Source organism: Bubalus kerabau, chromosome 17 (assembly GCF_029407905.1).
Source record: "Bubalus kerabau isolate K-KA32 ecotype Philippines breed swamp buffalo chromosome 17, PCC_UOA_SB_1v2, whole genome shotgun sequence".
NCBI classification, from domain to species: domain Eukaryota; kingdom Metazoa; phylum Chordata; class Mammalia; order Artiodactyla; family Bovidae; genus Bubalus; species Bubalus kerabau.
In genome coordinates this window covers 66,207,745-66,235,107 of record NC_073640.1, presented here as the reverse complement: position 1 = coordinate 66,235,107, position 27,363 = coordinate 66,207,745, and the positions used below count along the sequence as shown (strand labels likewise).

At 42.4% G+C, this 27,363-nt stretch overlaps 1 protein-coding gene across 1 annotated transcript in view; it reads right to left on the bottom strand.

Moving 5' to 3' along the window:
* LOC129630735 (cationic amino acid transporter 3-like) overlaps positions 1–27,363 on the bottom strand; it is a 37,825-nt gene that overhangs the window by 5,874 nt on the left and 4,588 nt on the right. The window contains 4 exon segments of the mRNA XM_055551231.1: positions 15,678–15,844; positions 19,793–19,828; positions 20,615–20,912; positions 24,671–24,786. Coding sequence (XP_055407206.1) covers positions 15,678–15,844; positions 19,793–19,828; positions 20,615–20,912; positions 24,671–24,786 — 617 coding nt within the window.

Here is a 27,363-nt window from a genome sequence, read left to right as displayed (position 1 = left end):
GCAGGAGTACTGGAGTGGCTTGCCATTTCCTTGCTACTGCTAAATCACTTCAGTCGTGTCCGACTCTGTGTGACCCCACTGACGTCAGCCCACCAGGGTCTCCCGCCACTGGGATTCTCCAGGCAAGAACACTGGAATGGGTTGCCATTTCCTTCTCCAATGCATGAAAGTGAAAAGTGAAAGTGAAATTGTCCAGTTGTGTCCGACTCTTAGCAACTCCATGGACTGCAGCTTACCAGGCTCCTCCATCCATGGGATTTTCCAGGCAAGAGTACTGGAGTGGGGTGCCATTGCCTTCTCCGTGCCATTTCCTTATGTCTCCCCAAATGTGTCCCTTTGACGGGTTGACTGTTTTGAGCTGAAGACAGTTAAGACCCAGTAGACTCAGGAGAATCTCCTTGCCTCTCCCTTAACTGCTCAAAATAATGTAGATTATGGAGATCTATGTCAGGAAGAAAGCCATTGCCAGAGAGAACTTTTTATCTCAGAAAGACTTACCTGCCTGGAGCAGCAAACATTTGTTTCTCAAGCACTTGCTCTTCTCATTCTCCTGTGGGTTCTCTTCTTCTCATTTGAAGCCCCAGATCCCCACTCCTTTCTCCTTAGCTCAGGGGGGCATATAAGCCTCAATTGCCTGACTGTCTTTGAGCCTTCACGTTTTTTATGGGGCTCCTGTACATACCAAACTAACTTTGTTCATCTGTTTTATGGCAAATGAATTATTAGAGCAGTCAATAAATCTAGAAAGCCAAGTCTTCTGCCCCTACAGAGCAAAAGCTTTCACACAGCTGGCACACTGTAGGTGCTTAATTGGTATGAGTTGAACAGATAAGAATACTGATTTTTTAATTGAGATCTATCAGCTCTCCTTTTCTGATTTTCACAAACTGCATTCCATCTTTGTTCTCTGACCTGGGGCAGAATGAGATGACATGTGATGGAAGGCACACACTCTAGCCCAGCTCAGTCAAAGCATCAAACTACAGTGGCGTCCTAACTGCCTGGAGCTGGGGGTGGGGTGGGGTGGGGGACTAGCCTTCATTCTGAATCAGAAATGACAGGATTGTTGCCTGCTGCTTTGGGACATGAAATGTCTCCTGCATACATGGCTCTGCAGGGCTAGGCTGACCCACTGAATACGAGTTACTGCCATGGCTCTTCCATCCCTGATACTCCAAAGTCCAAGTTTACACTATAGTTAAGAGTAAGCATTCAAAGAGCCAGGGAACTGTGAATAAGATCTTGGTTCTGCCAACACTCTAGCACTCTTGAACAAGTCATATACTTCTCTGGACTGTGTTTTGTTCTTGCTCAAATGCTGCTGCTGAGCCCTTCTGCACTGTGAGTAGGAATGTAAAACAGGGCAGCAGCTATGGATGCAGTATGTGGTTCCTCAAAAATTAAAAATATACTTACCATATGATCCAGTAATGCCATTTCGGGTATATGCTCCAAAGAATTGAAAATATTTGTACACCTGTGTTCCTTAGCAGCATTATTCACAATAGCTGAAAGTTGGAAGCAACCCAGATGTCCATCCATGAAGGAATAGATAAATACAATGTGGTCTATACATGCAGTGGAATATTATTCAGCCTTGATTAGACAGGGAATTCTTTTTTTTTTTAATTTATTTTTAATTGGAGGATAATTGCTTTGCATTGTTGTGTTGGTTTCTGCCAAACACCAACATGAATCAGCCATAGGTATACATATGTCCCCTCCCTCTTGAACCTCTCTCCCGTCCCCCTACTCCATCCCACCCCTCTAGGTTGTCACAGAGCACCGGGTTGAGCTCTCTGCATCACACAGCAAATTCCAACCAGCTATCTGTTTTACATGTGGTAATGTATATATTTCAATGCTGCTCTTTGAATTCATCCCACGTTCTCCCTTCCCCTCTGTGTCCACAAGTCTGTTCTCTAAAAGAGACAGGAAATTCTGATGCATGCTATAGTGTGGAGGAACACTGAGGACATTATGCCAAGTGACAATCGCTCAGTCATGTCTAACTCTTTGCGATCAATTGGACTGTAGCCCACCAGGCTCCTCTGTCCATGGGATTCTCCAGGCAAGAATACTGGAGTGGGTTGCCATGTCCTTCTCCAAAGTGACATAAGCCAGTCACAAAAAAAGATGCTATGATTCCATGTCTATGAAGCATTGAGAAGAGTCAACTTCATAGAGACAATGCAGAATGGTGGTTTGCCAGGGGCTGGGATGAAGGATAAAGCTGGGAGTTATTGTTAAATGGAGACAGTTTCAGTTTTCTAAGATGAAAAGAGTTCTGGAGATTGATTGCACAACAATATAAATATACCTAACAGCCCTGAACTGTATACTTAAAAATGGTTAAGATGGCAAATTTTAAGCTATATTTACTTTACCACCAAATTTTAAAATTGCTGTCCATATCAAATAATAGAGCCAATTTCACGGAGTTGCCGGCTTAGCAAACCAATGGTGACTTAACACAAATCATCACACAGCCCTCCTCTGAGGACAGCAAAATCCATGGATGCTTATAGTTGCTTGGCTATCCACAGAGCAGAAACCTGCAGATACAGGGGTCAACACTACACAGGAGACTGACATCAGTGGTCCTCACAGCATAAACCCTGTTCAAGGGGAATCTTTGATATTGTTTGAGCACCAGTCAAGAAAATGAGCCTTGGAATCTCCAGGTAGTTATCCAAACCCTCTACCTCTTCTATGTAAACAAATCAGCTCCCAGATCCTGTCTTCATCTGGCAAGTGAGTCTTTCCACCCTCAGGCTGGAGCCGGGCTGACCCCATGCACTCTGGGATTGCAGAGGTCTCTTTGGGAGGATGTGGACTCAGTGCCCAGTCTCCTACAGAAGAGGGTGACCCGAGACTTACTGGATCCTTGGAGCAGAGCCTGGAGCACTGGGTCAGTCAGGGAGGCTGAGGTTAAGTCATGTGGGGCTGGAGCTGAGACATCTGCAAGAACTGAAGTGGGGAGTCCTGAGCACAGAAGACAGTTCTCACCCCTGGGTTTTTGGGGTGGAGATGGGGCTGGGCGGGTGGGGACCTTCTGCAGTGTAGCTATCAGCCTTGACTCTTCTGTTTACCCTCAGGGAGTGGTTCTGAGAGATTTTTTTTTTTAAATTTTATGTTATTACTCATAAAATTGAGCATTTTAACGATCTTTAAGTGTCCATTTCATTAGTATTAAGTACATTTGCATTTTTGGAACCAAACTCCAAAACTTTTTTCCCTTTGCAAAATATCAACTTTGTACCCATTCAACAACAATTCCTCCTTTCTCCTTTCTGAGTTCCTAGCGATTGCTCTTCTACTTTCTCTCTCTAAATCTGAACACTGCAGGTACCTCATTTCGGTGGAATCAAACATTTTTATCCCTTCCTGTCAGGCTTATTTTGCTTAGTAGAGTGTGTACTAGGTTCCTTCATGTTGTAGCATGGGTTATATTCCTCTCATTTTTAATGCTGAATAATACTCTAGTATATGCACATAGCACTTGGATTTAGCCATTCTTTGATCAGTGGGTACTTGGGTTGCTTGCATGTTTTAGCTATTGTGAATAATGCTCCTGTGAACAAGGATGTAGAAATATCTCTTCCCGTGTGTGCTTTCTATTCTTCTGCGTACATTCTTAGAGGCAGAATTGCTGGATCACATGGTTCTAATATTTTTATATCCTGTGATGGAGATGTTCACATATTGAGGAATGGGGATGTCATTTTGGCTTACCCATGGCTCAGCCTGAACTGTGTGTGAACTAAGACAGCCTGTCCAACTCTCAGAGCTCATCTGCTTTAACCACAGAGGTAAAGAACGTCTTTTTTGAAGATAAGAATGAATAACTCCCTTCTCATGGTGAATATGTTAACACTCCCTGGAAGATAAGGTTCTCTTTCCAGACACCAGGGAGCTGGTGTCTCGCTGTCCAGGCACTAAGTCTGTCTCTTTTGAAACCTTGAAGGAATGCACCCTGTTGCGTTGTGTGAGCTTTGTTTGGATGAGGTGTAAGACTGCTGGAAAACATGCTTCAGTGGAGCAGTTCCCCAGAGCTATCTGAGAAGTTTCCCCCAAGCTATAGCCCTCAGTTTGGGTCAAATGAAACTATTTCATTGCTATTGTGTTTCTTGATTATTTCCCTGGACAGTTGAATTCATTGATCAGCAAGGACACCGAAGTAGAAGGAGCGTAAAACTAGGGGATCCAGCTCACAACCCTCCTCCTTCCCAGTCTTCTTCTTCTTTTTTTAATCAGTTGATTTATTTTTGGTCACAGTAGGTCTTTATTGCTCTGTGCTGGCTTTCTCCAATCGCAGTCAGTGAGGGCTACTCTCTAGTTGCAGGCACGGGTTTCTCATTGTGGCAGCTTCTCTTGTGGACCACAGGATCTAGGGAGCACGAACTTCAGTAACTGCCACCTGAGGGCTTCAGTAACAAGCCACTTGTGGCTTGTGCTTAGTTGCCCCACATCATGTGGGATCATCCCAGACAGTTGTGTCCCCTGCCTGGGCAGGTGGATTCTTAACCACTGAACCACCAGGAAGGCCTTGTGGGAGAATTCTTAAGCTTTTCTGTCTCTCTGCTCTGACAACTCACCAGGCTGCCTCCTGGAAACCTGTCTCTGGATTTCCAGAAGGTGGCGCTTCCAGTCTGCGGGGGCCCTCACCCAGAGCGGGGCGGGGGCGGGGACGGTTGCTGAGGTTGCTCCTTGTCTACCCGAGCTCCCCTGGGTATGGCAGGGGAAGGGTTCCACAAGGAGCCCCCGGAGGGCGGGAGGAGGTGTGAGTCCAGCACTTGGGGCATTGAGGGTGTTTATGGACGCAGGAGTGAGATTCCTGGCTGTGAAACTCCCAGAGGCATGCAATTGGACTCTCTAAGAAAAGCAATCCTTTTCATGCCCTTTGAAATGTTTATCTGCGTCTTTCCAAATATTTTCCCTCTCCCTCCTCATGGGGTTCAGCTTCAGGTCTGCGGTGCTGCTGTCGAGAAACAGGTATCCTGCAGAACTAGGGTAGCTGAGCACTCACTCATCATTTCCCTTTTCTGTGGGGGGATGTTTCCTTGCAGGGGGAAGGGGAGAAATTCTGTTAACCTCTGAATCTCCCTGCAGGAAAGTGGACCTTCTGCAAATTCTCTCAGGCATGAGAATCTTCCCAGGTCACTACTCTTCAGGTTACACCACCACCATCACGACCACCCCAAGAGGGGTCTGGGCAGGTTCTGCAGCCCATAGTGAGGTCTGTCGCCCTGTGATCCATATGCACAAAAGGACAAGACTCCTCCAGGGCTCCTTGGGCACATGGAGCTTTGCCCCCCACCCCCACAAAGGTGCTTTTACTCCTGAATAGATGTCTAATTTATTGATTGCTGATTAAAGTATAGTTGATTTATAATATATTAATTTTAGGTGTACAGCATGGTAATTCAGTATTTTTACATGTATTGCTTATATATGAAATCTAAAAAATAATACAAACGAATGTATACAGCAAAAGAGAAACAAACTCAAAGATTCTGAAAACAAACAGATGGGTATCAGTAATGAGAGGGAAGTGGGAAGGATAAAATTAGGGATATAGGCTTCAGAGATATAAACTATTATACTGTGTACATAGTAGAAAAGCAAGAAGGATAGACTGTAGAGCACAGGAATTATAGCCCTTGTCTTGTAATAACTTTTGATGGAGTCTAATCTGTGAAAATACTAAAGCACTATGCTGTAAATCTGAAACTAACATAATATTGAAAAGCAACTATATTTCAGTTTTAAGAAATACTGATATAACAAATAGTTCACTCTTGTTTACTTCTTAGATCTCACTACAAATTAAGATTGAAGGGAGTGGTCGTAAGATGGTGGAGGAATAGAATGGGGAGACCACTCTCTTCCCCACAAATTCATCGAAAGATCATTTGAACGCTGAGCAAATTCTACTAAACAACTTCTGAACGCTGGCGGAGGACACCAGGCACCCAGAAAGACAGCTCATTCTCTTTGAAAGGAGGCCGCCTCTATCTCCTTCCTCCCCCTTCTGTTCTCTACCCTTCTGTTCTCTACCCAATCTGTGAAACTCTTTGGTTGTACTGGGCTGTGGAGAACACTTAGGAAATTGATTACTGGCTAGATATGTCTCTATCCTTTTGACTCCCCCTCTTCTCCTCCTGGTCACCTCTATCATCTTCCTCCCTCTTGTCTTCTCTAGGTAACTCCGTGAACCTCTCTGGGTGTTCCAGACTGTGGAGAGCACATAGGGAAGTGATTACTGGCTGGATTGCTCTCCCCACCTTTGATTCCCCCTCTTCTCCTCCTGGTCACCTCTATCTCCCTCCTCCCTCTTCCCTTCTCCATGTAACTCTGTGAACCTCTCTGGGTGTCCCTCACTGTGGAGAATCTTTTCACCATTAACCTAAATGGTTTATCATCAATGATATATGGATGGAGAAGTCTTGAGGCTACTGTAAGAATAAGACTAAAAGCCAGAGGCAGGAGGCTTAAATCCAAAACTTGAGAACACCAGAAAACTCCTGACTCCAGGGAACATTAATTGACAAGAGCTCATCCAAAAGCCTCCACACCTACACTGAAACCAAGCTCCACCCAAGAGCCAAAAAGTTTCAGAGCGAGACATATCAAGCTAATTCTCCAACAACACAGGAACATAACATTAAGCATTAAAATACAAGTGGCCAAAAATCACACCAAACCAATAGACACCTCAAAACTCACTACTGGACACTTCATTGCACTCCAGAGAGAAGAGACCCAGCTCCACCCACCAAAACACTGACTCAAGCTTCCCTAACCAGGAAACCTTGTCAAGCAACTCGTCCAACCCCACCCACAGGGAGGAACCTCCACAACAAAAAGGAACCACAAACTTCCAGCATACAGAAAGGCCACCCCAAACGCAGCAATCTAAGCAAGATGAAAAGGCAGAGAAATTCTCAGCAGGTAAAGGAACATGATAAATGCCCACCAAACTAAACAAAAGAGGAGGAGATAGGGAGTCTACTTGAAAAAGAATTCAGAATAATGATAGTAAAAATGATCCAAAAATTTGAAAACAAAATGGAGATACAGATAAATAGTCTGGAGACAAGGATTGAGAAGATGCAAGAAATGTTTAACAAGGACCTAGAAGAAATAAAAAAGAGTCAATCAATAATGAGTAATGTAACAACTGAGATCAAAAGTACTCTGGAGGGAACCAACAGTAGAATAACTGAGGAAGAAGATAGGATAAGTGAAGTGGAAGACAGAATGGTAGAAATAAATGAAGCTGAGAGGAAAAAAGAAAAAAGAATGAAAAGAAATGAGGACAATCTCAGAGACCTCTGGGACAATGTTAAACACCCCATCATTTACATCATAGGAGTCCCAGAAGAAGAAGACAAAAAGAAAGGCCATGAGAAAATATTTGAGGAGATAATAGTTGAAAACTTCCCTAAAATGGGGAAGGGAATAGCCACCCGAGTCCAAGAAACTGAGAGAGTCCCAAACAGGATAAACCCAAGGGAAAACACCCCAAGACACATATTAATCAAATTAACAAAGATCAAACACAAAGAACAAATATTAAAAGCATCAAGGGAAAAACAACAAATAACACACAAAGGGATTCCCATAATGATAACAGCTGGTCTTTCAATAGAAACTCTTCAGGCCAGAATGGAATGGCAAGACATAATTAAAGTGATAAAAGAGAAAAACCTACAACCCGGATGACTGTACCCAGCAAGGATCTCATTCAAATATGAAGGAGAAATCAAAAGCTTTACAGACAAGCAAAAGCTGAGAGAATTCAGCACCACCAAAGCAGCTCTCCAACAAATGCTAAAGGATCTTCTCAGGACAGGAAACACAGAAAGGATGTATAAATTTGAACCCAAAACAACAAAGAAAATGGCAATGGGCTCATACTTATCAATATTTACCCTAAATTTAAATGGGTCAAATGCCCCAACCAAAAGACAAAGTCTGGCTGAATGGATACAAAAAGAAGGCCCCTATATATGCTGTCTACAAGAGACCCACTTCAAACAAAGGGACACATACAGACTGAAAGTGAAGGGCTGCAAAAAGATATTTCATGCAAATGGAGACCAAAAAAAAAAAAAAAAAAAAAGCAAGAGTAGCAATACTCATATCAGATAAAATAGACTTTGAAATAAAGGCTGTGAAAAGAGACAAAGAAGGACACTACATAATGATCAAAGGATAAATCCAAGAAGATATAACAATTATAAATATATATGCAGCCAAAATAGGAGCACCGCAATATGTAAGACAAATGCTAACAAGTATGAAAGGGGAAATTAATAGTACACAATAATAGTTGGAGACTTTAATACCCCACTCACAGCTATGGATAGATCAATTAAACAGAAAATTAGCAAGGAAACACAAACTTTAAATGATACAATGGACCAGTTAGACCTAATTGGTATCTGTAGGACATTTCACCCTAAAATAATGAATTTCACCTTTTTCTCAAGTGCATATAGAACTTTCTCCAGGATAGATCACATTCTGGGCCATAAATCTAGCCTTGGTAAATTCAAAAAAATTGAAATCATTCCAAGCACCTTTTCTGATCACAATGTGGTAAGATTAGATGTTAACTACAGGAAAAAAAAAAAAAAACTATTAAAAATACAGACATATGGAGGCTAAACAACATGCTTCTGAATAACCAACAAATCATAGAAGAAATAAAAAAAGAAATAAAATATGCATAGAAATGAACAAAAATGAAAACACAACAAATCAAAACCTATGGGATTCAGTAAAAGCAGTGCTAAGGGGAAGGTTCATGGCAATACAAGCTTACCTCAAGAAACAAGAGAAAAATCAAATAAATAATCTAACTCTACACCTAAAGCAACTAGAAAAGGAAGAAATGAAGAACCCCAGGGTTAGTAGAAGGAAAGAAATCTTAAAAATTAGGGCAGAAATAAATGAAGAAAGAAACAAAGGAGACCATAGCAAAAATCAACAAAGCTAAAAGCTTGTTCTTTGAGAAGATAAATAAAATAGACAAACCATTAGCCAGACTCATCAAGAAACAAAGGGAGAAGAATCAAATCAACAAAATTAGAAATGAAAATGGAGAAATCACGACAACACAGAAATACAAAAGATCATAAGAGACTACTATCAGCAACTATATGCCAATAAAATGGACAACTTACAAGAAATTGACAAATTCTTAGAAAAGTATAACTTTCCAAAACTGAACCAAGAAGAAATAGAAAATCTTAACAGACCCATCACAAGCATGGAAATTGAAACTGTAATCAGAAATCTACCAGTAAACAAAAGCCCAGGACCAGACGGCTTCACAGCTGAATTCTACCAAAAGTTTAGTAAAGAGCTAACACCTATCCTACTCAAACTCTTCTGGAAAATTGCAGAGGAAGGTAAACTTCCAAACTCATTCTATGAGGCCACCATCACCCTAATACCAAAGCCAGACAAAGATGCAATAAAAAAAAGAAAGAAAGAAAGAGAGAAAAGAAAGAAAGAAAAGAAAACTACAGGCCAATATTACTGATAAACATAGATGCAAAGTTAACAAAATTCTAGCAAACAGAATCCAACAACATATTAAAAAGATCATACATCATGACCAAGTGGGCTTTATCCCAGGGATGCAAGGATTCTTCAATAACTGCAAATCAATCAATGCGATACACCACATTAACAAATCGAAAGATAAAAATCACAGAATTATCTCAATAGAGGCAGAGAAAACCTTTGACAAAATTCAACATCCATTTATGATAAAAATCCTCCAGAAAGCAGGCATAGAAGGAACATACCTCAACATAATAAAAACCATATATGATAAACTCACAGCAAACATTATCCTCAATGGTGAAAAATTGAAAGCATTTCCCCTAAAGTCAGGAACAAGGCAAGGGTGCCCTTGCCTTGTTTTGGAAGTTTTAGCCACAGCAATCAGAGAAGAAAAAGAAAGAAAAGGAATCCAGATTGGAAAAGAAGTAAAACTCTCACTGTTTGCAGATGACATGATCCTCTACATAGAAAAAAACCCTTAAGACTCCACCAGAAAATTAGTAGAGCTAATCAATGAATATAGTAAAGTTGCAGGATATAGAAATCCTTTGTATTCCTATGCACTAACAATGAGAAAACAGAAAGTGAAATTAAGGAAACAATTCCATTCACCATTGCAATAAAAAGAATAAAATACTTAGGAATAAATCTACCTAAAGAAACAAAAGACCTATAAATAGAAAACTATAAAAAACTGATGAAAGAAATCAAGGAGGACACAAATAGATGGAGAAATATACCGTGTTCATGGATTGGAAGAATTAATGTAGTGAAAATGAGTATACTACCCAAAGCAATCTATAGATTCAATTCAATCCCTATCAAGCTACCAACAGTATTTTTCAGAGAACTGAAACAAATAATTTCACAATTTGTGTGGAAATACAAAAAACCTCAAATAGCCAAAGCAATCTTGAGAAAGAAGAATGGAACTGGAGGAATCAACCTGCCTGACTTCAGGCTATACTACAAAGCAACAGTTATCAAGACAGTATGGTACTGGCACAAAGTCAGAAATATAGATCAATGGAACAAAATAGAAAGCCCAGATATAAATCCTCGCACCTATGGACACCTGATCTTTGACACAGGAGGCAAGAATATACAGTGGAGAAAAGATAATCTCTTTAACAAGTGGTGCTGGGGAAACTGCTCAACCAGTTGTAAAAGAATGAAATTAGAACATTTTCTAACTCCATACACAAAAACAAACTCAAAATGGATTAAAGATCTAAATGTAAGACCAGAAACTATAAAACTCCTAGAGGAAAACAGGCAAAACACTCTCTGACATAAATCACAGCAAGATCCTCTATGACCCACATCTCAGAGTAATGGAAATAAAAGCAAAAATAAACAAATAGGACCTAGTTAAACTTAAAAGCTTTTGCACATTGAAGGAAACTATAAGCAAGGTGAAAAAACAGCCTTCAGAGTGGGAGAAAATAATAGCAAATGAAGCAACTGACAAAGAGTTCATCTCAAAAATATACAAGCAGCTCCTGTAGCTCAATTCCAGAAGAATAAAGGACCCAATCAAAAAATGGGCCAAAGAACTAAGCAGACATTTCTCCAAAGAAGACATACAGATGGCTAATGATCACATGAAAAGATGCTTAACATCACTCATTATCAGAGAAATGCAAATCAAAATCACAATGAGGTACCATCTCATGCTGGTCAGAATGGCTGCTATCAAAAAGTCTACAAACAATAAATGCTGGAGAGAATGTGGAAAAAAGAGAACCCTCTTACACTGTTGGTGGGAATGCAAACTAGTATAGCCACTCTGGAGAACAGTGTGGAGATTCCTTAACAACCTGGAAATACAACTGCCATTTGACCCAGCAATCCCACTACTGGGCAAACACACCGAGGAAACCAGAATTGAAAGACACATGTGTACCCCAGTGTTCATCACAGTACTGTTTACAATAGCCAGGACATGGAAGCAACCTCAGATGCTAGATATCCATTGGCAGACAAATGGATAAGAAAGCTGTGGCACACATACACAGTGGAATATTACTCAGCTGTTAAAAAGAATGCATATGAGTCAGTTCTAATGAGGTGGATGAAACTGTATTTTATTATACAGAGTGAAGTAAGTCAGAAAGAAAAACACCAATACAGTATATTAATACATATATATGGAATTTAGAAAGATGGTAACAATGACCCTATATGTGAGACAACAAAAGAGACACAGATATAAAGAACAGACTTTTGGACTCTGTGGGAGAAGATGAGGGTGGAATGATTTGAGAGGATAGCATTGAAATATGTGTATTATCATAGGTGAAATAGATCATCAGTCCAGGTTCGATGCATGTGACAGGGTGTTCAGGACTGGTGCACTGGGATGACCCTGAGGGAGGGGATGGAGAGGGAGGTGGGACGGGGGTTCAGGATGGGGAACATATGTACATCCATGGCTGATTCATGTCAATGTATGGCAAAAAAGACTACAATATTGTAAAGTAATTAGCCTCCAATTAAAATTAATTAATTTTAAAAAGATTGAAGTATTAAGAATTCTGATTAATATGTGTAATTAGGCCTTTCAAAATTAATAAGGGAAATGTCATTTTGTTGAAGAAAAATTTGTGTGTGTGTGTTATGGAATTGTGTTTATTATAAATTTATTTATTTTAATTGGAGGCTAATTACTTTACAATATTGTATTGGTTTTGCCAAACATCAACATGAATCTGCCACAGGTATACACGTGTTCCCCATCCTGAACCCCCCTCCCACCACCCTCCCTGTACCATCCCTCTAGGTCATCCCAGTGCACCAGCCCCAAGCATCCTGTATCCTGCATGGAACCTGGACTGACGATTCGTTTCATATATTATATTATACATGTTTCAATGCCATTCTCCCAAATCATCCCACCCTCTCCCTCTCCCACAGAGTCCAAAAGACTGTTCTATCCATATGTGTCTCTTTTGCTGTCTTGCATACAGGGTTATTGTTACCATCTTTCTAAATTCCATATATATGAATTAGTATACTGTATTGGTGTTTTTCTTTCTGGCTTAAAAAGTTGTAAGGAATGAACATGCATTTTATTAAGAGGAAAGAATATAATTTTGTCCCAAAGTGATCTTAGAGTGACAGGGCAGGAAAGCACAAGACAAAAATCAGAATGTAGTAGAGGAAGTTATAGAAAGTTTGTGGAAAAGGAACTTAAAAAAGATTTCTGTTTGTGGTCAGGACTGGCTAAGATGAGGATGCATTTGAGTGAACACAGTTTACTATTAAAAGTAACCTGGTGGGGGTCGTGAACACCAGGTGTGCCCATGCGTGAAGGAGGCCGGTTGGGCAGGGCTGAGAAGGGAGGGGATGCCAGAGGCTGAGGAGGTGTGTCCATGGTCTGGGCAGTGCGTGGCGGTGCCGGTGGCCACAGCAGAAGTAGGTGGGGACCGTGGAGTGGAGCCATTGAGACTTCCTTCCTCCCCTGCCTTAGAACCACAGCAACCCCCACCCCCTGCCACCCCCCAGCCCGTGCGCGTGGCAGACCCTGGGGAGCCAGGTCACCCTGTGTGTGGTCCTGGCCCTCCTGCAGCGCTTCAGGCGTAATGGTTATGAAAGCTTCTGTAGAAGATAATAGTTCAGGATGGGAGCTGGGTTTACCAGAAAAGATAGAAAAAGCAACACAAACTGGGTGGACATAACCCAAGATTTTGAGGAAACTTGTCGAGATTACATCATGCAAAATACCAGACTGGATGAAGCACAAGCTGGAATCAAGATTGCAAGGAGAAATATCAGTAGCCTCAGATATGCAGATGATACCACTCTTACAGCAGAAAGTGAAGAGGAACTAAAGAGCCTCTTGAAAGTGAAACAGGAGAGTGAAAAAGCTGGCTTAAAAGTCAACATTCAGGAAACTAAGGTCATAGCATCTGGTCCATCACTTCATGGCAAATAGATGGGGGAAAACAATGGAAACAGTGATAGACTTTATTTTTGTGGTCTCCAAAATCTTGGCAGATGGTGACTGTAGCCATGAAATTAAAAGATGCTTGCTCCTTGGAAGAAAAGTTATGACCAACCTAGGTAGCATATTAAAAAGCAGAGATGTTACTTTATCCACAAAGTTCTGTCTAGTCAAAGCTACGGTTTTTCCAGTAGTCATGTATTGATGTGAGACTTGGACCATAAAGAAAGCTGAGTGCCGAAGAATTGATACTTTTGAACTGTGGTGTTGAAGAAGACTCTTCAGAGTTCCTTGTACAGCAAGGAGATCCAACCAGTCCATTCTAAAGGAAATCAGTACTGAATATTAATTGGAAGGACTGATGCTGAAGCTGAAACTTCAATACTTTGGCCACCTGATGCAAAGAGCTGACTCATTTGAAAAGACCCTGATGCTGGGAAAGATTGAGGGCAGGAGGAGAAGGGGACGACAGAGGATGAGATGGTTGGATGGCATCACTGACTCAATGGACATGAGTTTTAGTAAACTCCCGGAGTTGGTGATGGACAGGGAGGCTTGGTGTGCTGCAGTCCATAGGGTTGCAGAGAGTCGGACACAACTGAGCGACTGAACTGAACTGAGTTGTTTTCCAATGTGCAGGTTAATATCTTTACTTCTTTCTCTGGTTGCTGATTACATTGTGGTACTTTCTTGGTGAAAACTTATCTTACTGCACACTTATGAAGCATGCACTTTTCTGTATAAATACTATATTTTTGAAAGTTTACATAAAAATTGGACAACATTAGGAGTTCCCTAGAGGTCCAGTAGTTAGGACTTGGAGATTTCACTGTTGTGGCCTTGGGGTTTATTCTCTGGCTGGTGAACTAAGTTCCCAAAAGTCATTCGCTGTGGCCAAAAAAAAAAAAAAAAAAAAAAAAGCACAACATTAAAGTCAGTCCACGGAATTATCCAGGCCAGAATACTGGAATGGGTAGCCTTTCTCTTCTTCAGGGTATCTTGCAACCCAGGGATTGAATCCAGTCTGCATTGCAGGCATATTCTTTTCCAGCTGAGCCACAAGGGAAGCCCTATGGGGATTGAGATTGGGCTCAAAATCGGAGTCATAGCCAACAGCAGAGTAAAGGTGAGTGAGTGGATGGAAAATTACCAAGATGAGGCTTCATGGTCAATCCACCTGCAATGCAGGAGACCTCCATTTGATTCCTCGGTTTGGAAGATCTCCTGGAGAAGAGAAAGGCTACCCACTCCAGTATTCTGGCCTTGAGAATTCCATGAACTATATAGTCCATGCCATGGGGTTGCAAAGAGTTGGACATGACTCAGCGACTTTCTCTTTCAAAGTCACTTTGTCCACTGGCAAAAAATTCATGGCTGTAAATGCATCCCACATTCACACTCCATAGAGGCTCAGAGTGTCCTTGAATCAGCAGACCCTCCAGTGCTTGGAGGAATGCCACAGAGCATCTCTGTCCTGTGGTTAAGATGATTCAGCACCAGATGTTTTTGTCAAGTCTGGGAGGTGGAGGCTGGTGGTTGTTGCAAATTGGTCTCCTCCAAGCTGTGTCGGATCCCATATCCAAAGTATATGACAGATCCTAGTAGGGAAATGAGATGATGAGAAGGGAAAGTAGGTGCTCTCCCCACTTATAAATGGCCAATAGAGCTCCTATTATGGTGTCTCACACAGTTTAGGGGAGAGGTAGTAGGATGAGGGTTTTTTTTTTCAATCATTCAAGTGGTCTTATTTTCCAAGGAAGCCTCTTACCAATGGCTGTCCCGATACCAAATAGGGTCCAGGTCCTAGGAGTCATCAGCATCATCAAGTAAGTATTCACAAAGATGCTCACCAGTGGGAGGACAGGCAAAGCAGGGACCTGTGGGCAAAGTCATTTCATCCCTGAACACACTACAGATGTCTGAGAGGGAGACCTTACTCCATGTGGGTGGGAAGACTTTCATTCTATTTAGGCTCTGCCTTCAGTGTCTACTGAGGTTGGATATATAAAGCACCGAGTGTAGATCAGGGATGCATCCATTGGTTTTAGTAACTCCTCTTCTTCCCTGGTCCAGCAAAGAATGTTTAAACCTAAAGCACACAGACCTTCTTAACTCAAGGTGGACATTTTGGGCACATAAGGTCACTTACCTTAAAATAAAGAGGAGAGGGGTCCTGGGGCTGCCTCCAGATGATGACTGTGACCCCAATGATGAGCAGCAGCAGCAGCAGCACAGCCACTGTTGTGAGCATGGTGTCTCCAGAGAACACCTGTCTGGGCCACTGGGCCAGGATCAGGCTCAGGATGATTAGAAGAACTGCAAGGGTCAAGGTGGAAGAGAACAGTCTGGACCCAGAAGACAAAGATGTCAGGATCTTGGGTCACATTCCTCCCCAGGCTGCCCACATCAGGAAAGGCCATCATAGCTACAAGTCTCCTCTACTGAAAAGAGACACACACTCCCACATGAGGTAAGGTGTCCTTCTTTCTTATCTCTCAATCTCAAGGGCTGGGATACCTCAGCATCTGACAGTTGATGGAGAGAAAACCATGACACTGACTTGGATGTAAGAGCACAGAGGGTACCAACAGCTACAAAATATCTGGCAAGGCCCCAGCCAACATGGAGAAAAGCCTGAGGAAAGGGACTCTCAGGATGAATCTGGTAGTAGGGCACCATGAGGGTGAGTGCCGCCCAGACACCAAAATAAGCCAAAAAGCAGATGAAGATCATTATCATAATGCTGAAGGGGATAGAATGCTGAGGATTCAGGGCTTCCCCCACTGTGAGGTGGGAGGAAGTATTGGGTCAGGATAACACACTGAGGTGAAATCACAAAGTCAAATTTCCTCTTCTATGTCCAAAAGCTAGCTAACCTTCTCCCAACCCCTAAGCCCAAGGGCAGCCAAAACTGTGCCCAAATCCCTGATAAGACACACCGTGACCATGTTACCTCTAGTGGCAATGGAATCAAAACCAAGGAATGCATATAAAGACATTGCTGCTCCTTGAAGAATCCCATCAAAACCAAAGGGCACAAACACTTCAGAACCAAGATCATCCAACCTATAGTGAGAGAAGGAATGAAGAAGAATGTGGGTGGATGCTGGGAGCCGGCATATTGCATATTGAGTGCATATCGCATATTGAGTGCAGCACTTTCCACAGCATCATCTTTCAGGATCTGGAATAGCTCAACTAGAATTCTATCACTGCCGGGAGCTAGCGTGAGGCACTCCACCAGTGGCAAAGGTCATGAGGAAGCAGGCTCGGCATACGCAAAGGCGGGATCGAGCCTCAGGAGTCCCCCTGGAAATTCTCGAGCATCTACCCCCAAAACTAGAGTCTGCCTACTTTCTGCTTTGTGCTTTCACCTACACCTCTGACTTTATGGAGGGCTGTCCCCCACTACCTCTTTCTGAAAAAGGAGTTAGCTTACAGCTCCAGTTAATAATTCCTGGGTGTGACAGTGTTTCAACCTACAAACTCCTTTGGAAATCCTCTAGCCTGCCTGAATAGGTTTTTCCGGCCACATGTGATTGTTCAGAGCCTCCCAACTGTGAGAGGCAGGAGACGTTCTAAACTGTCTAAACACAGATTCCTTTGAGTAGTTAAAAGATTGATAAGAAATTGTATTGGTGAAGGGTTTTTCACTTATTGGGCCAATGTTTGCTGCTAAGTCTCCATACTCCTTACCTACTGTGTCCTTGGCAGTGTATTGATTGATATAATGGGTGTATAGAAATGTAAGTAGTGGCCTCAATGTTTGTAACCTTGGACCCTTGAGTTAATTCTTTTCTTGATTGAGCCCACCTCACCTTTGCCCTATAGGAATGCAACTCTATCCAATGCTTTTTGGAGGCTGGCGCCTGACTTTAGAATAATCACCTTTACATAAAAATAAGTTTCTTAAAATGTTAACAGGACTCCGGGCCAGAAGATGATGTAAATCACCTAAACTTTTGCATATGATAAGTTTGCAGGAAGAAAGCCTGGCTTACTGCATGACTCTACCCCTTCCCCCATTATCCTCTATGCATAACTTAAGGTATAAAACTACTTTGGAAAATAAAGTGCTGGCCTTGTTCACTGAAACTTGGTCTCCCCATGTCATTCTCTCTCTCGAATTCTGGCTTAGTCTCCATCTGGAGAGTGGAACCCGCCATGCTTACTAATTATGCCTGGGCTTCTAAGATCCGACTGGGGAGACCTCAGTGTCTCCTCTCCTTTGGGAGAACTGAAGGACGCCTGCGGCCTATGTAAGTGGTGCAAACTTCTTGTCTTGAAGTTTTATTGGTCTTCCGTGTAAACCAAGCTACTCAGCCTCTTTTCTCCACTGATTTTCCTACTGAGCTATCCTCATTCTATTACTTTTTATATCCTTAATTAACATTTAATTAAGCAGTTGTTTCCTGATCCTCGCCGATGCCGTCTCTCCTTCGAATACCCTGGATCAGCTGGGGCTGGACCCCGTCAGGTGAGGTGAGTTCAGCCATCTCTCCTGGACTCCTCTCTTAATACCACAAGTCCTGGGCTCCAAGACCCCTGACACCAGGATCCATCAGCCCAGGTGTCTTTAGTCCCCACCACGTTCCCAGCTCTGCACCATACTGCACAGACATTACAATGACCAAGAGAACCCTCCTAACCTAAAGGTGTCAGTGGATTCAGATGTGTTCAGTTTGTAGTCCTATCCTGTGGGCTTCTAGTTGTGTAGGTCTCCCTTAATGAAGCCAGAGAGGATAAGGAAACTGAGAAGCAAAATGTTGATGTCTGTGAACACTTTGTAAAGCAGGGTCGACTCATAAGCTCTCAGAACCAGTAGTCCTGTGGGAAAGATGGAATATGAGACATCCAAAATAACTAAATCCATAGACACAGAAGGCAGACCAGTGGTTGCCAGGGGCTGAGGGTTGTGGGGGTACGGCCAATGGACAGACAGTGTCTGCTCAGTGGGTGCGGGGTTTCCTTTTGGGGTGATGACCATGTTTGAAACTAGACAGAGGTAATGGTTACACACCATTGTGAATGTATTAAGTCCCACTGAGTCACACACTGTAAGATGGTTGATGTCTTACTGTGACAATAATCTCACAACATATATATCAACTAAATCATCATGGGTACTCCTTAAATTTGGACAGTGTTGTTTTTGTATCTCAGTAAAGCTGGGAAAAATGTTTAATTTTATGTGATGTTCAGTTCAGTTCAGTTGCTCAGTCATGTCCGACTCTTTGTGACCCCATGAACTGCAGCACACCAGGCCTCCTTGTCTATCACCAACTCCTGGAGCCTACCCAAACTCATGTTCATTGAGTCGGTGATGCCATCCAACCAATTCCTCTCATTTGAAAACACATCTTTGGTCTTAGTACTGAGAAGAAACCAATAGATCTAAGTAAGTGAATCTCAGCTAGGAATGATTTCATTCCCCCAAGAGACATTTGGCAATGTCTTGAGGCATCCTGATTTTCACAGTGTGGGTGGATGTCACTGATATCTAGTGAGTAAATGTCAGAGATGCTACCCAACATCCAACAATGATTTTTTTTTTTAAACCTGAAATGCACACCTCTACAACTATGAACGATCCAGCCCAAATTGTCAGTAATGCCAAGAAAGGGAAATAACGGCCTCTCTCTTGCCTTCCTGTCTCTAATATCACAGATCTTTTTTTCCGGTCTTTTTTTTTTTAAATTTAAATTTATTTATTTTACTTGGAGGTTAATTACTTTACAATATTGTATTGGCTTTGCCATACATCAACATGAACCCGCCACGGGTGTACACATGCTCCACATCCTGAACCCTGCTTCCACCTCCCTCCCCGTACCATCCCTCTGGGTCATCCCAGTGCACCAGACCCAAGCATCCTGTATCCTGCATCAAACCTGGACTGGTGATTCGTTTCTTATATATTATACATGTTTCAATGCCATTCTTCCAAATCATCCCACCCTCTCCCTCTCCCACAGAGTCCAAAAGACTGTTCTATACATCAGTGTCTCTTTTGCTGTCTTGCATACAGGGTTATCGTTACCATCTTTCTAAATTCCATATGTATGCGTTAGTATACTGTATTGGTGTTTTTCTTTCTGGCTTACTTCACTCTGTATAATAGGCTCCAGTTTCATCCACCTCATTAGAACTGATTCAAATGTATTCTTTTTAATGGCTTAATCATCTACTGTTCTGCCACCCCAAGCCTTTCCCATCCCATCTCCCCCTCCACACCCCACTCTTCCCATCCTATCACTGTCTCACCTGTGAAGAACAGCACCAGGCCCAGGGCAAAAAAGTCTGGGTACATGGCCAGAAAAGAGGGCATATGGAGAGAAAGTTCCCTGTAATGCCTGAGAGAGTTGTTTCCCAATCAGGCTGTCAAAGTTGTAGCTCCAGGCCCTGGCTATACAGGTGGTAAGTGCAGTGGCAGAAGAAGAACATTCATTGATAAACATAAATTGATTTCTAATGTGCAATATATTTTGGGGAGAGGGGAACCCAAACAAAATATTCTCAGAGTTTCTTTTCATGGGTTAGGGTGGAAAGACTCAGATGATTCACAAAATAGGTCAACTATTTAATATGCTAGGAGGAGATCAATGTTATGCAAGAAAATATAACAGGAAGTTGGGACCAGGAGGGCTGGAAGGTAAGGACTGAAATTTTAAGTCCAGATGTAAAGGAAAATTCCATGAAGGTAACAGCTGAACAAAGACTTCAGTATAGTGAGGGGATGAGCCTGTGGGTCATGCCTCCCTCTTTCCCACTCCCTACAGCTCTCTTTCTTCTGGGTTCTCTGTCCGTCATTTAAGGAAAGCAAGATAAACCCGAGAACAATAAACTTGTGGGGTTTTTCTGCCACTATTATCCACTTAACCCCACAAGGTCAATGAAAAAGTGCCCATGAATGAGTGAAGACCTAACCCCCACTTCCTAGAACCTGTTCTTAAGCCCTACACCTTTCCCCACCCCATCATCTCACTGATGACTAAGGACAGTATGCGGTTCCAGCCAGTGATGAAGGCACAGAGTTGTCCCATGGTTGAGGTAGCTGTAGAGATACTCATAACCAGAGCCTGGTACCTGACCCCAAACTCTGCATAGTAGAGATCCCAGACAATACACAGGACAGGCCGGCCACCAAGAAGGAGATGACAGTCGTTGGTCCAGCTCTCACTCTGGCCACTGCACCAACCAGGATGTACATGCCAGCTCCCAGGGTTCTGCCCACACCCAAGACCATCAGATCAAGGGTGTTCAGATCGGCTCTAGGTCTCTCAATCTCTGCCCTGGTGTCCTGCATCCACTTGCTGACCAGTTTTGGAACAAATTGATGAACATACTGATGCAGCATCCAGGACACAGTTGAGGAGGTTATGTTCTGCAGAAGAAACAAGACACAAAGCCATCAAGAGTGTCATCTCCCCTTGGCCCTGGGAATCGAATTTCACCCACCAATGGAGTGATGGGGAGGAGGCGGCAAAGTGACGCATTGGGCACATTTTCCATCTCTGAGCTTTGATTTATTATTATTATTATTATTTTTTGACCACGTGGCATGTGGGATCTTAGTTCCCTGACCAGGGATCAAACCTGCATCCCTTGCAATGAAAGTGCAGAGTCTTAACCAGTGAACCACCAGGGAAGTCCCTGAGCTTTGATTTCTTAAACACAAAGACTTTTAATATGTTTCAAAGTTAATGGAAGTTTAAGAGGATTGAGGAAAGCAAAACATGCTGCATAAAAATGTGCCACATTACCGAACTGGGCACACAAAACAATGTTCAGATGGCAAATTTTATGCTCTGGCATGTTATTAGTGAGTGTAAGTCACTCAGTTGTGTTTGATGTTTTGTGACCCCATGGACTGAAGCCCACCAGGCTCCTCATTTCATAGGATTTCCCAGGCCAGAATACTGGATTGGGTTGCCATTTCCTTCTCCAGAGGATCTTCCCAACCCAGGGATTGAATCCAGGTCTCCTGCATTGCAGACAGACTCTTTACTGCTGAGCCATCAGGGAAGCCCCAGTTGAAGTAGTAGACACCTCCTCAAACCTTTGGTGGTTCCTTTCAGCTGGGGCACTCTGTTCCATGGTGGTGGTATAATCTGGGGTTTTCTCTCTTTGTGTCAGTACACACTTTCCACTCTTCCTGCTCCCTCTTGTGGGAGAATTCTTCTTAAATGTTTAATTAATTAACTAATTGTTGGCTCTACTGGGTCTTCCTTGCTGCATGAAGTCTTTCTCTAGGAGCGGGGGCTACTCTCTAGTTGCAGTTCACGAGCTTCTCACTGAAAATAGATGTCTAGTTTGTTGTTTGATGATTGAAATGTAGTTGGTTTATAATATCATAATAGTTTCAGGTGGACAGCATGGTGATTTAGTATTTTTATAGATACTGTGCGGTATCATGAAATGTTCCTTTGGTATCTCTAATTTTCTTGAAGAGATCTCTATCTTTCCCATTCTATTGTTTTCCTCTATGTCTTTGCATTGATAGCTGAGGAAGGCTTTCTTATCTCTCCATGCTATTCTTTGGAACTCTGCATTCAAATGGATATATCTCCCCTTTTCTCCTTTGCTTTTCGCTTCTCTTCTTTTCATAGCTATTTGTAAGGCCTCCTCAGACAGCCATTTTGCCTTTTTGCATTTCTTTTTCTTGGGGATGGTCTTGATCCCTGTCTCCTGTATAATGTCATGAACCTTCATCCATAGTTCATCAGGCACTCTATCTATCAGTTCTAATACCTTGAATCTATTTCTCACTTCCACTGTATAATTGTAAGGGATTAATTTGGTCATACCTGAATGGTCTAGTGGTTTTTCTCTACTTTCTTCAATTTCAGTCTGAATTTGGCAATAAGGAGTTCATGATCTGAGCCACAGTCAGTTCCCAGTCTTGCTTTTGCTGACTGTATAGAGCTTCTCCATCTTTGGCTGCAAAGAATATAATCAATCTGATTTTGGTGTTGGCTATCTGGTGATGTCCATGTGGAGTCTTCACTTGTGTTGTTGGAAAATGGTGTTTGCTATGACCAGCAGTGCGTTCTCTTGGCAAAACTCTATTAGACTTTGCCCTGCTTCATTCTGTACTCCAAGGCCAAATTTACCTGTTACTCCAGGTGTTTCTTGACTTCCTACTTTTGCATTCCAGTCCCCTATAATGAAAAGGACATCTTTTTTGGGTGTTATTTCTAAAAGGCCTGTAGGTCTTCATAGAACCTTTCGACTTCAGCTTTTTCAGCATTACTGGTCGGGGCATAGAGTTGGATTACTGTGATATGGAATGGTTTGCCTTGGAAATGAGCAGAGATCATTCTGTCGTTTTTGAGATTTCACCCAAGTACTGCATTTTGGACTCTTGTTAACTATGATGGCTACTTCATTTCTTCTAAGGGATTCTTGCCCACAGTAGTAGATATAATGGTTACCTGAGTTAAATTCACCCATTCCAGTCCATTTTAGTTCGCTGGTTCCTAAAATGTCAACATTCACTCTTGCCATCTCCTGTTTGTCGACTTCCAATTTGCCTTGATTCATGGACCTAACATTCCAGGTTCCTATGCAATATTGCTGTTTACAGCATCAGATCTTGCTTCTATCACCAGCTGGGTGTTGTTTTTGCTTTGGCTCTGTCCCTTCATTCTTTCTGGATTTATTTATCCACTGATCTCCTGACCCGGGGAGTTCATCTTTCAGTGTCCTATCTTTTTGCCTTTTCATACTGTTTATGGATTAAAAAAAATTATTTATTTTAGTTGGAGGCTAATCACTTTATAATATTGCAGTGGTTTTTGCCATACACTGATATGAATCAACCATGGGTTTACATGTGTTCCCTATCCTGAACTCCCCTCCTCACTCCCTGCCCATCCCATCCCTCTGGGTCATCCCAGTGCACCAGCCCGGAGCACCCTGTCTCATGCATCAAACTTGGACTGGTGATCTGTTTCACATATGATAATATATATGTTTCAATGCTATTCTCTCAGATCATCCCACCCTTGCCTTCTCCCACAGAGTCCAAAAGACTGTTCTATACATCTGTGTCTCTTTTGCTGTCTCACATATAGGGTTATCATTATCATCTTTCTAAATTCCATATATATGTGTTAGTATACTGTATTGGTGTTTTTCTTTTCTTTTTTTCTCATTTCTTTTTTTTAAAAATTTTATTTTATTTTTAAATTTTACAATATTGTATTAGTTTTGCCAAATATCGAAATGAATCCGCCACAGGTATACCTGTGTTCCCCATCCTGAACCCTCCTCCCTCCTCCCTCCCCATACCCTCCCTCTGGGTCGTCTCAGTGCACCAGCCCCAAGCATCCAGTATCATGCATCCTGGACTGGCGACTCATTTCATACATGATATTATACATGTTTCAATGCCATTCTCTCAAATCTCCTCACCCTCTCCCTCTCCCACAGAGTCCATAAGACTGATCTATACATCAGTGTCTCTTTTGCTGTCTCGTATACAGGGTTATTGTTACCATCTTTCTAAATTTCATATATATGTGTTAGTGTACTTTATTGGTGTTTTTCTTTCTGGCTTACTTCACTCTGTATAATAGGCTCCAGTTTCATTCACCTCATTAGAACTGATTCAAATGTATTCTTTTTAATGGCTGAGTAATACTCCATTGTGTATATGTACCACAGCTTTCTTATCAATTCATCTGCTGATGGACATCTAGGTTGCTTCCATGTCCTGGCTATTATAACCAGTGCTGCAATGAACATTGGGGTACACATGTCTCTTTCAATTCTGTTTTCCTCAGTGTGTATGCCAATCAGTGGGATTGCTGGGTCATATGGCAGTTCTATTTCCAGGTTTTAAGGAATCTTCACACTGTTCTCCATAATGGCTATACTAGTTTGCATCCCCACCATGTTCATGGGGTTCTTAAGGCAAGAATACTGAAGTGGTTTGCCATTCCCTTCTCCAGTGGGCCACACTTTGTCAGAACTCTCCACCATGACCCGTATGTCTTGGGTGGCCCTATATGGCATGGTTTAGTTTCATTGAGCTAGACAAGGCTGTGGTCCACATGATTAGATTGGTTAGTTTTCTGTGATTGTGGTTTCAGTCTGTGTGCCCTCTCTGTGTCTACCATCTTATGGGGTTTGTCTTACCTTGGACATGGGATATCTCTTCACAGCTGCTCCAGCAGAGCACAGCAGCTGCTCCTTAACTTGGATGTGGGGTATTTCCTCTTGGCCATTCACCACTCTAGAGAAATGGTATGGACCTAACAGAAGCAGAAGATATTAAGAAGAGGTAGCAAGAATACACAAAAGAACTACAAAAAAGATCTTCACGACCCAGATAATCACAATGGTATGATCACTCACCTGGAGCCAGATATCCTGGAATGTGAAATCAAGTGGGCCTTAGGAAGCATCACTATGAACAAAGCTAGTGGAGGTGATGGAATTCCAGCTGAGCTATTTCAAATCCTGAAAGATGATGCTGTTAAAGTGCAACACTCAATATGCCAGCAAATTAGGAGAATTCAGCAGTGGCCATGGGACTGGAAAAGGTCAGTTTTCATTCCAATCCCAAAGAAAGGCAATGCCAAAGAATGTCCAGACTACCACACAATTGCACTCATCTCACATGTTAGTAAAGTAATGCTCAAAATTCTCCAAGCCAGGCTTCAGCAATACATGAACCGTGAACTTCCAGATGTTCAAGCTGGTTTTAGAAAAGGAGAGGAACCAGAGATCAAATTGCCAACATCTGATGGATCATTGAAAAAGCAAGAGAGTTCCAGAAAAACATCTATTTCTGCTTTATTGACTATGTCAAAGCCTTTGACTGTGTGGATCACAATAAACTGTGGAAAATTCTGAAAGAGAGGGGAATACCAGACCACCTGACCTGCCTCCTGAGAAGTCTGTGTGCAGGTAAGGAAGCAATAGTTAGAACTGGACACGGAACAACAGACTGGCTCCAAATACAAAAAAGAGTTCGTCAAGGCTGTATATTGTCACCCTGCTTATTTAACTTACATGCAGAGTACATCAGGGGAAATGCTGGACTGGATGAAGCACAGGCTGGAATCAAGATTGTCGGGAAATATATAAATAATCTCAGATATGCAGATAACACCACCCTTATGGCAGAAAGTGAAGAAGAACTAAAGAGCCTCTTGATGAAAGTGAAAGAGTGTGAAAAAGTTGGCTTAAAGTTCAACTTCAGAAAACTAAGATCATGGTATCCGGTCCCATCACTTCATGGCAAATAGATGGGGAAACAGTGGAAATAGTAGCTGACTGTATTTTTTTGAGCTCCAGAATCACTGCAGATGGTGACTGCAGCCATGAAATTAAAAGATGCTTACTCCTTGGAAGGAAAGTTATGACCAACCTAGATAGCATATTTAAAAGAAGAGACATTACTTTGCCAACAAAGGTTCGTCTAGTCAAGGCTATGGTTTTTCCAGTGGTCATGTATGGATGTGAGAGTTGGACTGTGAAGAAGGCTGAGCACCGAAGAATTGATGCTTTTGAACTGTGGTGTTGGAGAAGACTCTTGAGAGTCCCTTGGACTGCAAGGAGATCCAATCAGTCCATTCTGAAGATCAGTCCTGGGATTTCTTTGGATGGAATGATGCTGAAGCTGAAACTCCAGTACTTTGGCCACCTCATGTGAAGAGCTGACTCATTGGAAAAGACTCTGATGCTGGGAGGGATTGGGGGCAGGAGGAGAAGGGGACGACAGAGGATGAGATGGCTGGATGGCATCACTGACTCTATGGACGTGAGTCTGAGTCAATTCCAGGAGTTGGCAATGGACAGGGAAGCCTGGTGTGCTGTGATTCATGAGGCCGCAAAGAGTTGGACATGACTGAGTGACTGAACTGAACTGAACTGCTCCTTGGAAGGAAAATTATGACCAACTTAGACAGCATATTAAAAAGCAGAGACATTACTTTGCCAACAAACGTACATCTAGTTAAGGCTATGGTTTTTCCAGTAGTCATGTATGGATGTGAGAGTTGGACTATAAAGAAAGCTGAGAGTCAAAGAATTGATGCTTTTGAACTGTAGTGTTGGAGAAGACTCTTGAGAGTACCTTGAATTGCAAGGAGATCCAACAAGTCCATCCTAAAGGAGATCAGTCCTGGGTGTTCATTGGAAGGACTGATGTTGAAGCTGAAACTCCAATACTTTGGCCTCCTGATGTGAAGAACTGACTCATTGAAAAAGACCCTGATGCTGGGAAAGACTGGGGGCAGGAGGAGAAGGGGACGACAGTGGTTGAGATGGCTGGATGGGATAATTGACCCAATGGACATGAGTTTGAGTAAACTCCAGGAGCTGGTGATGGACCGGGTGGGCTGGCATGCTGTGGTTCAGGGGGTCACAAAGAGTTGGACATGACTGAGCATGCACACGTGTGTGTGTGTGTGTGTGTGTGTTTAGTCGCTCAGTCTTGTTTGGCTCTTTGAACCCCATGGACTGTAGCCGATTTGGTTTCTCTGTCCATGGGATTCTCCAGGCAAGAATACAGGAGAGGGTTGCCATGCCCTCCTCCAGGGAATCTTCCCAAACCAGGGATCGAACCCAGGTCTCCTGTTTCACAGGTGGATTCTTTACTGTCTAGAATCTAAAAAATATTGCAAGTGAATGTATGTAGCAAAAGAGAAACAGACTCACAGATCCAGAAAACAAAGTAGTGGTTACCAATGGAGAGAGAGAAGGGGGCAGTGGGAAATTAGGTATAAGGGATTCAGAAATGCAAACTGTTATACTATGTATAAAATAGGTAGACTATCAGAATAGATTGTAGAACTACAACCCTTATCTTGTAATGTCTTTTG